This window comes from Oryza sativa, chromosome 5, assembly GCF_034140825.1.
Source record: "Oryza sativa Japonica Group chromosome 5, ASM3414082v1".
In the NCBI taxonomy this organism is placed as follows: Eukaryota; Viridiplantae; Streptophyta; class Magnoliopsida; order Poales; family Poaceae; genus Oryza; species Oryza sativa.
In genome coordinates, this window is record NC_089039.1 from 27,586,027 (window position 1) to 27,600,000 (window position 13,974).

The window sequence follows — 13,974 nt, forward strand, 5'->3', positions numbered from 1 at the left end:
GTCAGTCTATTGGCTCAAATAACGGTGCATTTGCTCGTCAGTTCTTTTTTCTTTTTCAAACTAAATTGGCCAATTATATTTCAATAAGCAGAAGTAAAAATGCAAAAAGCTAATGATGACGGAGCCCAAACGCAGGTCTATCATTCTGTTGTTAACCACAACTAGTAGTCCGGTTCAATCCCTTCTGACTAGTAAGGAAGTACTCCTTCCGTCCGTGAATATAAGGGATTCTACTATTTGTTTTTACAAAAATTAAGATAATAGTAAAAGAACAAATCACGATACAAATGGTTGGAAGAACAAAGTAGTAAAAAAGTGATTAGACGGGAAACCCATCAATACAAAAGGTGATAAGTGAAAAATAAACTATATAAAAGATGATAAGTGAGGAATAAAGTACTGTCTTGGGATTACAAAATTACTTATATTTTCATATAAATTTAAAGGGTATAATTCCTTACTTCCTCCGTTTCACAATGTAAGTTATTCTAGCATTTTTCATATTCATATTGATGTTAATGAATCTAACATCAATATGAATGTGGAAAATGCTAGAATAACTTACATTGTGAAACGGAGGGAGTATATTTTAGGATGAAATGAAAGGAGTAGTGAAATAGCCGTATGACAGCTTGACTGCAGTTGCTGGGCTTCTGCAGGGTTGCGATGCTGCATTCTATTTGGGCCGAGCCGTCCCCAAGAATCTACTTACTTGCGATTATCCAGGAGACTTGGCATTCGTATACTGCAGCGATGATACAGGCAAAAGTACTGGACTGGAGTATACTGAAATAGGGAGTACAGTACCATAGAGCAGTGGTATAGTACTGCGACATTATATTACAGTAGAACCGCTTCGAGCAAAACACAGTACTTGCATTGCTGCTAATCATGGCGATTTGAGGGCAGGTGATCGATGACTGTGTATAAAAAGCCTGGCTTATGTCGGACGTGTCGCCTACAAGGTATACATACGCATAAAACAATGTACAACTCTGCATACAACGTACACATACGCGTACCAACCGACCATGTGAAGTGCAATTTTTTTTGAAAAAGAAAAAGAAAAAAATGACCAGAAACTTCTGGAAGCGAGTATCCAATGCCTGAAGTCCGCGACAGTATAAAACGATGCTGAAAATCTGATGCGGTAGACTGCTGCTGTAGAATCCAAACAAGAAAGAAAACAATCCAAAAGAGAGTGAAAATCGTAATGCCACTGAATTCCAGCTCTTTGACCGTACGGGAAAACTGGAGAGGAGGGGTAAAAGAAAAAAAACAGAAAGAAAGAAAGAAAGAAAGAAAGAAAGAAAGAAAAAAGAGTAGGAGACGGGGACGAATTTGTTTGTTCCTAGCTGGCAACAGCAAGAACACCAGGCACCAACCCACACGCCCAACACAATCCTTCTCCCCCTCGATCAGTAATCACACACTAAGCGTGGCATTACCCATCCAATCATCCCAACAACAACCAGCTGGAAAATGGATGGAACATGTCAAGCATCCACCATGGCATTAGCCACCTCAAACTACTACTACTAGCAGCAGCAGCAGGAGGAGGATTAATTAAACAAACAAAACAAACAAAACCAAACCAAAAAAAATTCAGCTCCGGAAATAGAGCAGGTCACCCGTTGCACTGCAACAAACACTGATGAAAAATCATATACTAGACTGTACTCATTATCTGTCTCAAAATTCTGAACACGGTGGATAATTAGATGATTAGTACTACTCACTACATACATACAGTGCCGCGGTTAGGAGGAGAGCGATGTGATGAATCACCACCTCTCCAAGAAAGAGTACACAAATTCTGCTGCAATGAAGAAGAACACTTCTCATCAGTTGCATAGCTTAGCTTCTCTCTCTCTACGTTAATTACCTTTGTCTCTTCTTTCTATGTCACTGGCTACTTTTTCTGGGCCCACCGAGCAGTGTCAGAGAAGGGCGCCGCCGGGACACTGGAAAATTGGCGGCCTAAACCCTCGAACCCCCAAAAGCCTTCAATGAAGTGACTGCGGCGCCGTGCGGCGGCGGCGGCGGCGGCGAGCTCACCCCACCATGTCGCAGTACTGCATCCGCGGCAACCGGAGCAGCCGCGGCGGCAACGTCGGCGGCGGCGGCGGCTCTGGTTCCGTCTCCATGGCGTACAGGTAGTCGTTGGTGCCCTCGCTGCGCGGTGGCGGTGACTGATCGGCGAGGAAGCTGCGGATGGTGGCGAGGCCTGGGCCGCGCACGTCGCGCTCCCAGGAGGCGGACTCGGCGGCGGAGCCCGCCCGCGTGAGCCTGGCGCGGACTGTGTCGGAGGCGTCGAGGCGGTGGATGGGCCAGCCCCAGGCGTCGGACATGCGGCGGATCTTGGACACCTGCGCGGCGGCGAGGACGCGGGTGTTGGCTTTGATGTCGTCGATCGCCTCGGAGAAGGTCTTGCGCCCGGCGAAGTAGTCGCCGAGCTCGGGGACGCCGATGGCCTTGCCCAGCCCGGAGTGCGCGGCGCGCTCCGCGGCGGTTGTCGTGGCGAAGTACTCCCGGAGCTCCTCGACCATGCCAGCGTCCACCATGTCGTCCACGCGGCGGTCGAGGTACTCGTCGAGGAGCGCCTCATCGACGTGGACCCAGAGCAGGCAGCACGGGAACCGGAGCGCCGGGCGGTAGTGGCGGAAGGCGGCGGCGGGGGAGAAGGGATCGCCAGCGGAGGCGTCGAAGTGGTCGGCGAGGAGGGCGTGGATGAGGGAGTTCGACCCACCGGCGATGACCGGCACGAGCCGCCTCGCCGCGATCGACGCGGCCGTGGCGGCGGCGAGGGACCGGAAGGACGACGGCGGGAGCTCGCCGGCCTCGGGGCGGATGGCTCCGAGGAGGTGGTGCGGCACGCCACGGCGGTCGGCGAGGCTCACCTTGTTGGTGGTCACGTCGAGGCCGTCATAGAGCTGAATCTTGTCGGCGTTGACAACCTCGCCGCCGATCACCTTGGCGGCGTCGATGGACAGCTTGGTCTTCCCGGTGCCCGTGGCGCCGACGATCACCACCATCCTCGTATCCTCGCCGCCGGGCCGGCGGTGGAGCCGCAATGGCCGGCTCGCCGCCGCCGCGGCCCGCACGAGCGTGGCAATCCTGGTGGCAACGCTGGTCATGTAGGGGAAACTAGAAAGGGAGACTAGACCTCTCCTCCAATCCTGATTAGGCCGCCTTATGACCTTGTTTTGTCCGTTCCTAATCACAAAACGCTCATGTGCTTGTTGCTTCCGTCTCACATCTCCCAAATTCTCTCTCTCTCTCTTACCCCCGGGCTTCTCTTTGTTTTTTTTTTTGCGCGAAACTGGGTCTGATTTTTGTTTCTACCCGCCTAAAAATTCTCTTTGGCTTGTGCGTATACGCGGCACACGCAGACGCAGGGCAGTAGTGGGTCGCTTGGCATTGTGCGCACAACGCAGTAGTAGTAGCAGCCGAGGAGACTAGACATGGCCGCGGCGTCGCGTGCTTAAATAATAAGCCGGAGGCGGAGCCAAGCACCCGTATCCTGGCGCGCCGGGACGTGACGCGATCACGCGACGCGACGACCGGGTGGAATGCAAGTGGGGGACCCGGCATACGGCGCCGCGGTGGTGTGTGCAAGCGTTGGATTCGGCAAAGCCACAAACCGGCGCGCGGCTGGCTGGGCTGGGTTGGTCGTCCACCTGAAGGGGGAGTTCGCGCGGGGTCGTGGTCCCTGTCTCACCGTGCGCGGGGTCGCGGGCTCTCGCGCCCGCGGGAAACGCAGAATTCTCCTGTATTTTCGGGGTTTTCCCCCGCCTTTCGGCGACGCAGGCCGCCGCTTCGTGTGGCGCCTAGACTACTGGCCGGTGACGGTGAGTGCAGCCACCGGTGCACGCTCCCATCCCGGCAAGAAAAAAAAAAAAAGAGGAGACAACCCGAGCGGCTGGCTGGTCGCGAGTCCGCGTACTACTACTACTACTACTGGTAGTACGTGGTAGCGACCTCGGTTCGGTCGGTGGACGGTGATACGTTTTTTTGACTTTTGGCGATCATCGGCGACGCTTGGGGTAATACGATCCCATGTCGTTCTCTTTTCCGGGAGACAAAGCGATTGATACGCCCAGGTTCGGGTGCCGTTGAAAATCCCGGACGGTGCTGCGTCGTCGTGCCACTGCGCCGTGGGACCCTCGTAAATCTAGCGATTGCCGCTGCCCCTCCAGCGTGCGGCAGCCACACGACGGACGGCAATGGAATGGAGAGAATTTGGGGGTTTGGAGATAAGCCTCCCAGATTGGTGCTAACAACGTCTGTACCCATCACTTGCACTCTCGCACGGTCACATGGCTATACTAGCGCCCATGGCAGATCGGCAGAGGCTAGTACGTAGTACGTGGCCAGGGCTATATATATTTCTTCCCCTTGGCTTGTTTGCGGCGATGGATTGGCTCGGACACTGTCGATCGACTACAGCTACTACTACAGCTACAGCTGCAGCTGCTGGGATCTGTGCAGCTGCAGGATTGGGCCAGCCTTTCTTTCTCGCGAGGCTCTGAATTCTGATCTGATGAAAAGATGCCTCGAGGAATGACTGGCTCATCAAAGAGCACGCAGGTTCTTGGCATGGGTTTCGTTTCGTTTCGATGAGGGTCCATCTGTACTCGCCTGCGGCCTGCAAAGAGCTGCTGCCCACAGTACTGTTCCAAGTAGTTTTATTGTGCTGGAAACATTTGTGTACTGTGACTTGAATGTCCTCCAAGTACTGTACTACTGTGCGTTTGAATGTGGTCAGGCTGGTTAGAAGTACTACGAGTACTCCTACCCTGCAGTAGTTTTGGAGATTTCACCGGTCATACTCCCTCTATCCAAAAAGTTTAGGTCACAATATTACAATTTTCTCATTTTCTATAATCAAAACCATGAAAAAATCAACTCAATGCACATGTAACAAATTAAAAAAAGCTACACTAATATATACAACATATAAATATATATTAAGATAACTACTTGGGTTCGGATCAATAATTTAATTTAGCACTGCGACAATATGAAAAGATAATCTCTACATTTAAGTCTTGAATATAAATATGACCATCTCATTTATTAAAAAATATAAAAAATATGCTTAAGACTTTTAAATGGAGGGAGCAGATCATAACATTAATTTTGCGCTTTAATTTAGCATTGTGACATTATGAAAAGATAATCTCTACATTTCAGTCTCGAATATAAATATAACCATCTCATTTATTAAAAAATATAAAAAATATGCTTAAGACTTTTAAATGGAAGGAGCAGACCATATCATTAATTTTAGGCAAAATTGGTTATATAGCATCGAAAGTTCACGTTTTTGGTTTTATAGCACCGAAAGATACCGGTTCACTTTAATAGCAACCAAAGTTTACCCTGTTCCCATTTTTAGCACTTCCGTCAATTTTTCCGTCCGTCTTGATCGTTATTGACCTAGCTACGCACACGATATGACGTTTCTACCCCTCATTAACATGCATTCTACTTGTACTTGTGAGGGGTAGAAACATTATATTGTGTGTGTGGCTGGATCAAGACGGACGGAAAACGATTGAGAATTGACGGAAGTGCTAAAAATGGGAACAGGGTGAACTTTGGGTGCTATTAAAGTGAACCGGTATCTTTCGGTGCTATAAAATAAAAAACGTGAACTTTCGATGCTATATAACCAATTTTTCCTTAATTTTACGCTCCTCTCAAAATTTTGTCAAATAGCAACGTCCAAAAAATGCCATTGCTGTTGTAGGAAATATTCCCTTATTTGATATGGTAATTTTATCTTAAACTATTTTTCCTATATTTTTTTTATGTTTTGAACTAATCAGCATCAAATATTAAGGGATAAATGTAGTGTTATAAGAGTTCGTGGGTATAAAATGGAGATCTTATATGAGCCATGAAATTGACTCTAGCTAGGTGAATGGAAATGTCACATTGCTTGGTCACATGACTCGGTCACTTGAAAGGTGACTCCATGACCAAACGGAGGAAGGTTCGAAATATAAGATGAGAAACAATCTTTAGAGGAAGAGTTAGTAGGAGTACGTGATTATTTTGTACTCCGTCGTTGACATGCATATATATTGTTGCGTTGCTATCAAGCGAGAAAACTGACAGGTCAGCTCACCATGGCCGTAATATTTGGAACGGCAACGAATTGTTTCCCTTTCAAGAACAACTTGAACTAATTTTGAATTGTCACTTACGTGTGTGAGAAATTTCGTCATCGTATCACATGAATTCCCTCTAAAATACTACTGCTTTCTGAAGGTTGGCTTCAAGCGAGTGAGAGAGACCCCTGCTTTATTCTTACATATACTTGCCAAATCCTTTTGCATTCTTCCACAGAGAAAGGGTGGAAGAGATGCGCGAGGACTTGGGGCTTGTTTGACATTTTGATTGTGACACTAGTAAATTCTGCTGCTAAGGCCCTTGTTTGTGATAACTGAAATCGATGGATTATTTGATTTTTATGGTAACCATTTGAGGATATATACAGATGAATAAATTAACTGCTATAGAGTTGAAAAAGTTGCTTTAAAAAGTATCCCATGAAAAATTTGCATACTCTAGTATTTTATATGAAACGTATCGTTTAGTAGCTTTAGAAGCGTGCAAATGAAAATCTAGAATCCAGAATCAGAAAAGAACATGGCCGAATTCATGCACTTGCACCTGGAGCATCAAAGCTAGAGTATAAACAAAGAACATTGCAAAAGTTTTTGGTTGGCATTTTTTATCAACTTCCAAAAGCAAAGGTTGGATTGACAAATATAATCCGATACCTCGTCTGTGCACGCGCTTATAGGTCAGAGCCCATAACCTTGCGCTGCACATATCCTTTGCCATTAGGTTGGCATATTTCGGCTGCAGTTGGATTCTCATATCGAATCAACTTGTTCTCACTGTTTTTCATCACAAAAAAAATTCTTGATTAGAACCAAATGAGGAAAATCTGTGGCAGTATCGAGATCTATACGAACCCCAATTATTTAGGCGATCGAATCCCTCAAAAGCCATGCATGGCGTCAAAAGCGTCCGTTGATTATTAAGGATCGATGGATGCATGCAGAGACGACTGCGTACGACACAAGTGGGTTCACATCCTCTATCATAATATCACTGTCACTACAACTATCACTACAGACACTAACGTGTAGATCGAACAATAAGAGAGTATGACTCACAACCAGTGACTATAATAGTAGTTATACATTATAGTAGAGAATCCTCACCGGACAAAAATGAGCTGCACCAAAGCACCAGATATTATGCGATCGCGGCCACAGTTTGGACTCTGGGAGGATGTGGTGTACGTTGTTCATCAGCAAGAGAATTTTGTGTGAAATGGTACTGATGCACATACATTTCGGTACCTTTCTTTTGCTACGGAAAGATGGAGGGTATATTGATCGGGATCTTGTTTCGCCAAAAGGAAGTACTCCAGTACGTACAGAAATCGATACGTATTTGTTACGGCCCTTTTGATGTGCCCGGCCACTTACTCCAGTGGAATCGAATCAAGATGTGGCATGTCTTCTCGATCAGGGCTGTCCGTCCTCGATCGCAAGATGGTCGTCCATGTGCCTGTCGTTGGCACTCTGGTTAATTCCATGTGCCCAAACAAAAAAAAAACAAATAAACGGCTTATATAAGAGTAAAATTATGTGGGCGGATGCATTTCAATAACAATTTAGTGAGTTCGCAGATTTATCATTATCCTCGAATATGTGTTGTGCATTTCATAATACCACACGTATATTGTGTGCAAGTGAATGTTGTTGTATGTATATGTGTATCTTCAACAAGGACAAGAGGTTGTTCGGTATTCTTGCCATTGCTTGGGAAATCTGGAGAAAAATGATTGTGGGAATCTTTAGAGGGAAAGAGGCAACAATCCATCAAATAATCAATCGCATCCAATAGGAGTTGGGATGGTGGGACTCACCGGCATAAAGCACATCAGGAGAATGTTGCCATGAGGTGTAAGGAGAGTTGACGTGCAAGTTTGTTTGCACTCGAATTTGTACTTTTTTTTTCTTTTGGCCTTTAGCTGTGTGTACTTAAACTCCCTTCTATCAATATAAGACAAGTCTAATCAGACTGACCGTTCAAAAAGAAAAAAAAGTTGTTCGGCTATGATTTTTAGAGTAGTAAGCCATGTCTACCAGGGTTTACGTTACCGCCGGTAACCGCATGGTTACCGCGGGGGTACGGTAATATAAATACCACGGTAACCTCTTTAAATTCAAATAAATTTTAAAAATAATTTGAATTTTTGATAAATTCGGTATGGTTTTGTACGGTTTTTCACGGTTACCGCGATTACTGTGCTTACCGCCGGGGTACGGTAACCCCGGCCCCGGCGGTTTGGGAAACCCTGGCGTCTACTACTCACGGCTATACCCGCAACCACAAAAATAACGGCCAAACAAGCACAATGTTATTAGCAAAACTTTCTATACCGAACCACCAAGTTTTTAGGCAAAAACTGTCACAGAACAGTACTGTTTTGTCCGACTCACCTCTTCAACGACGTCGTTGCATCTCCCATCCACATCAGACGAGCGTATATCGGATCGGAGCACGGGAGGCCGCCGCAATGCGCAGGTAACAGCGCGAGTGCAACCGGCTTTCTCCGCGTCGGTTCTCCGCCACCGGTGGTGGGCTCTGCAAACCGCGTCGCGTGATGGATACAGACACGGCAAAATCCGGCGTGGAGCCTGACCCAACTTGGCCAAGCGAAGCGCGGAGTTGGAACTTGGAAGCGAGCAGTTCGGGCACTGAGATCGATCGTGAGACCCCGACGAGGTGTGCTCTAATTGATCTGTGTAATTTAGAGTTCAGCTAGCTTTGTCCCTACTTTATATAATTAGATACTCCCTCGGTCCCTTCGTTCCATAATATAAAACACAACTACTTTTTTAAAAATGTTCCAGCATGCATACATGCATACAATTAACTAGCACCTTTTCTCCATTAAATTATTACTTTTTTAAATCATTCACGCTCAAGATCTCTAATTCTATTGGATGCATGTATTATACTTCCTCCATCTATTTTTGATAGTCATATTTCTAAATTTGAAAATTTTATTTTTGATAGGCATATTTCACTTCAACAACCTATCATCTTAATTACTTTCTTGGATTTAATGCATGACTCTTCATTCTTCCACACAAGATTGGCTACATAGGCATCGAGAAATGTAAATATCAATGAATCGCTTGTTTACGAGGAATGACTAGTAGTATGTTTAAATGGATGATAATTAGAATTACTTATCCTTTGTCTGTCAAGATGAAATATGACTATCAAAAGTAGATAGAGGTAGTATTTATTAGGGTGATCCAAACTAAGAGATGATAATAATTGTTTTTCTTGATCTTTTGGTTAAGGGTGGTTGTGCCTTATACTCTCTTCATCTACTTTTGATAGGCATATTTTTAAATCTGAAAAAAAATATTTTTATAGGCATATTACAATCCAAAACCTATTCTCTTAGTGACTTTCTCGGATTTAATGCGTGACTCTCCATTCTTCCACACAGGATTGGCTACATGGGCATCGAGAAATGTAAATATTAATGAATCGCTTGTTTACGAGGAATAACTAGTAGCATATTTAAATGGATGATAAGTAGAATTACTTATCCTTAGTCTGTGTGCTAAAATGAAATATGACTATCAAAAGTATATGGAGGGAGTATTTTGGAACGGAGTGAGTATCTCGCAATTTCAGAATCTCCAGTTCTCCAAATAGCTTAGAATCTTATATAGGAGTAGTTTTTTAAATCAATAATTCTAGAATTCGGCATATGAACTTTAGCAGGTAGATATTGGAAAAATCAAGTTTTCTAAAATTTTCGTCCGTTGTTTCTTATAATTTTGGGCTTCTAAAACATAGCCGAAGTATGATTCGGGGTAAATGATCTGAGGCCCCTTTTTTTTTCAATAATTTTGAACAGGCTAGGATTTGACACGAAATCATGCCTTTTTTCCTTGGATGTGCACTGGATTGGGTGGTCAATTTCTATGCAAATGGAAGCCGGTCCATGCATGGCGGTGCATTGATGCCCATTGGACCATGGCGTCCATCATCCTCCATGTACATACTACACAGGAGGATTATTCCAACTTCCGAAGTTAACACCCAACCTGAGATTAATTTCGACGTGGAATTAATTAATGAAGCCTTCTCCCCTGCGGCGGTGCAGCCATCCCTGATTAATTTTCAAGTGGAGATCAATCGATAAAGACGGACGACGACGACGACGGCGACGGCGACGTTTGCATGCTCCATCGTCGCTGCTAATTAAGAGCAAGTTTAATACTATAGCTAACTACTAACTTCAATTTATCTGTAGCCAATCTAATAGCTCATTTATATAATATTTACATACTACACTATTAATATTTGGTCCCACCTATTATACATACACTGTGTCTTAAAGTCCGTGCTACAATTGGCTACATATCTGTAGTCCGCTACTTTTCTCTCTTCTTATTTATCTTCTTAAAATATGTTTATAGCTGGCTTGTAGCGTGTCACTGTACATGCTCTAAGCAGGACGCGGCAACGCCACACGCGCCGCGCCCACATGGGTCCCGACGTCGACGTGGCCTTGTGTGTGCCGCGGTGGTGCAGGAACGAGTTGGACACAGGACACAGCCCATGCTGTCCCTTGGAAAGATTTGCCCTCAATCATGTGTTTTAGGCGAAAAGTTCTACAAATCCAGGAGTTGTAAAATTTACACATAGGATATGATTCTACTTTGCATTTCCTTTTTCCTTTTTCTTTTGTCAAATGTTGCATTTTAAAGACTATTGATGCATTTACCTCACTCGTTGTTTTCTTATTGGCTTGTCAGCCATAACCAAAACTTTTATTTCGAAACTTAAAATTTGAAGCTGGTTTTAAGGTTTTCTTTATCGTACTTTATTTTTCAATATTAGTTTTCAAATCATTGAAAACACATATATAAAAGTCATAGATATAAAGCATTTTGATTATTTCATTCATTTTTCACTTGATTATGGGTCATAGAGCGAACGATGAGTTAGGTAAAACAACAGTAACCTTTTATGACTGCCCTGAATAATCTCAATGCTTCTTTTTTTTAGATAATAATCTCAATGCTTCTTGTATTTAAAATATAAGCACTTGAAGAATTAATTTTTTTATCAAAATGTAAACACTTATAAAGTATTACTTGTCCAATCAATAATCACCCTCATTCAATTTACTTCCAGTCTTATCCCCTACTAAACTCCTACCCCCAACAAATGCCTTATTTAACAAGAGGCATATACCTTGTTCTTGGGTAAAACTCCCAGAAGCACTTATATTTTAGAACATAGGGAGTGTTTGTTACTCGAAATTTGAGCACTCGGTCTTTTTTCCAAAGAATTTATAAAAATTTGGAAAGAAGGCGTACCAAGTATGTTGCATCCTAAGCATAAGCTTGAGTTTTTTAAGTTCATCATTGTATAACCATCTAAAAAAAATATTATTGGTGGTCAAAGTCAAAACAATGCCGATCAACCGCGAAAGTTTTTAGGAATGGATGGAGTACTATACATGGAGAGTGCTATTAGAGCAGGTACAATAGCAGACTATTAGTCAGCTATAAACATATTTTAATGAGATAAAAGATGTGAGAGAAGAGTAGTGGGCTACAGATCTGTAGCTAGCTGTAGCACGGACTCCAAGACGCAATGTGTGTATGACATGTGGGACCATATATTAATAATATAGTAAGTAACTATTGTATGAATTGACTATTAGATTGGCTATAAATAAATTGGAGCTAGTAGTGGGCTATACTATTAAACTTGCTCTTACGCCGCTCCACTTAATTTATTTCTACGTGCCACGTCTCCTTAAAACCATAGTCATCAATTAAAGCACAAAATCCTGGATAAAAAGGCCCAGCCTATATAGCTAGGTACCTAGTAGCAGAGAAAGGAGGGAAGGGTGATATTGATATACCACTTGCTTCCAATACCTTAATTATTTATCCCTTTTGTGGTGTGGAAATCATCAACGTCGATTACTAGCATCATTTTACTCTCTGAATATTATGGGTATATAACTATATATATATGTATCGTGTATCGTCAGAATAAATCACACATTTGTGATCATTTGCGATCTGATTCAACGCAAGCCAATGTTTTATTAAAGTGCAACTAGCCACAGCAAAATGCAATGCACATAGCTAAAACGTATGTATGGGATGGGTATATTCCACGTAGCGTGTGTCTTCCACTTGGCAAAAGACCTTGTCACATAGATCTATCCGAAGCCGACCAATAGAATTAAAGCCTTATGGTCTTCTAGAAATTAGTACTATTAACTAAAATTCTCTTGCAGTTAATGTCTGTATCGATTATTAATGTAGCATGCGTCAGACAGTTTATCAACAACGTTAAAACGATAGGTTATGTAAGAAATGTTAAGATATACAAAGTTGGTATTCTTTTGTGAGTTGTTTTGGCTGTGTGCTTGGATGATGAGCTTATCACTGGCCATAATGCCTACTGCAGTTTATTCCATTTGCCCATGTTTTATTTGTTTGTTATTTTTGTCAGTACCATCATGGCGTCATGTGTCTATTGAGTTAATGAAAATTTTATCTGCCAAGTGTCTGTAGTTTTGTGCATCGATGCATGAATGTGGGAGATGACGAACATCCATGTAAGGAGTATATATAATTTTTTTACTTAACTCAATTGACAGGACTCAAGGATGACGATCAAGTATCGATCTGGATATCAAAAGTTTAGCACTATGAAGAGCTAGTAATGACAAATTTATATTGTAAATTGCAGTGATGTTAACATGTCCTCACCACAGCTGCCAGCCAACGTTCCCAATATACTAGTCTTATTCATCGTAAGTTATCCTAATTTTGGTGATGTTAACTAACCCTCCGCTATTTATCTCAGAGATTTCGTCGAAGGAAATACTACTTTTCTCAATTTGTTAAATTCTATAGTAGTGAATTTACTCGTAAAAAGCTAGGGGTTGTTCAGATTGTAGCCAAAATAAACCTTACTGGCATTTTGGCAATATTACCAAAATTTTGGTAGGATTTCTTATATATTTATCAAAGTTTGGTAAGAAACAAAATGGATGCACATATTTGACAACTTTACCGAAAAAATGATAGGGTTTGAAATGAAATCAATCTAAACAAGCCCCTAGTCAAGAATGAGGGTTTTTTTTATTGGTTCTACATAGGCGCACTTGCGCTGACAGGTCTCCCCCAGACGGATATTCGTACATTTTCATAGTGATTCTATACAATCAGAATAGTCTAGCTTCTGGAATAGGGTGGTACAGTTTTCCTGAGCAACATCGCGAGTTGATATGATTACAATCCATATGTTCTAATGCTTCAGAGTTTGATTAATCTTTACATTAATACTACAAACAAAGAAGATTTGGATAATGGAAACAATTTCTATCCTCTGCAAACTGGTTGCTTAGTGGTGGGGAAGTGCACTATATATGATGCATTATAGAGCTAATTAAGACCATGGTCAAAGCTATATAGCATCTCACAATAATGATCCTACCCCCCAAAAAAAACAATATCCTTAAGCTATGCAAGTGTCTAACTAATCTCCATTCAAGAGTCCCATTGACCTTCAAAAGAAAAGGTTCTTGGAAAAAGAAGAACAAACTAAAAAAAAACATTAAGTGAAGAGTTGGAGGGAACAGGTCAACTATTATCCTGGATAGAAGGTCCTAATATACTATATTAGTCTCAGCAAAGAGTGGAGGCAGCCGTCACCTTCGATGTGTTGGCATGTCTCCGGTTTTTTAAGGGTTTAACCCTGCATATGTGCGGCTGAACATAATACGTCCAAAGTTGGAGGGTTGAATGGTTGATGATGAGGAGCAGTCCAAGTGATCTGAGCAGTAGTTTAAGCCACCACTACAACCAAAGCATGTCT

General features: G+C 42.9%; 1 protein-coding gene across 1 annotated transcript; it reads right to left on the bottom strand.

Moving 5' to 3' along the window:
• Window positions 1-1,655: 1,655 nt before the first annotated feature.
• LOC4339535 (adenylate isopentenyltransferase) lies at window positions 1,656-3,586 on the bottom strand. The gene has a single exon (XM_015782976.2). The coding sequence runs from the start codon at window positions 3,135-3,137 to the stop codon at window positions 2,055-2,057; it is 1,083 nt and encodes a 360-aa protein (XP_015638462.1). The 5' UTR covers window positions 3,138-3,586; the 3' UTR covers window positions 1,656-2,054.
• Window positions 3,587-13,974: the final 10,388 nt, after the last annotated feature.

Bases quoted from the DNA above. Each gene is read 5' to 3' on its own strand.
- LOC4339535 (XM_015782976.2), bottom strand. From the start codon at position 3,137: ATGACCAGCGTTGCCACCAGGATTGCCACGCTCGTGCGGGCCGCGGCG.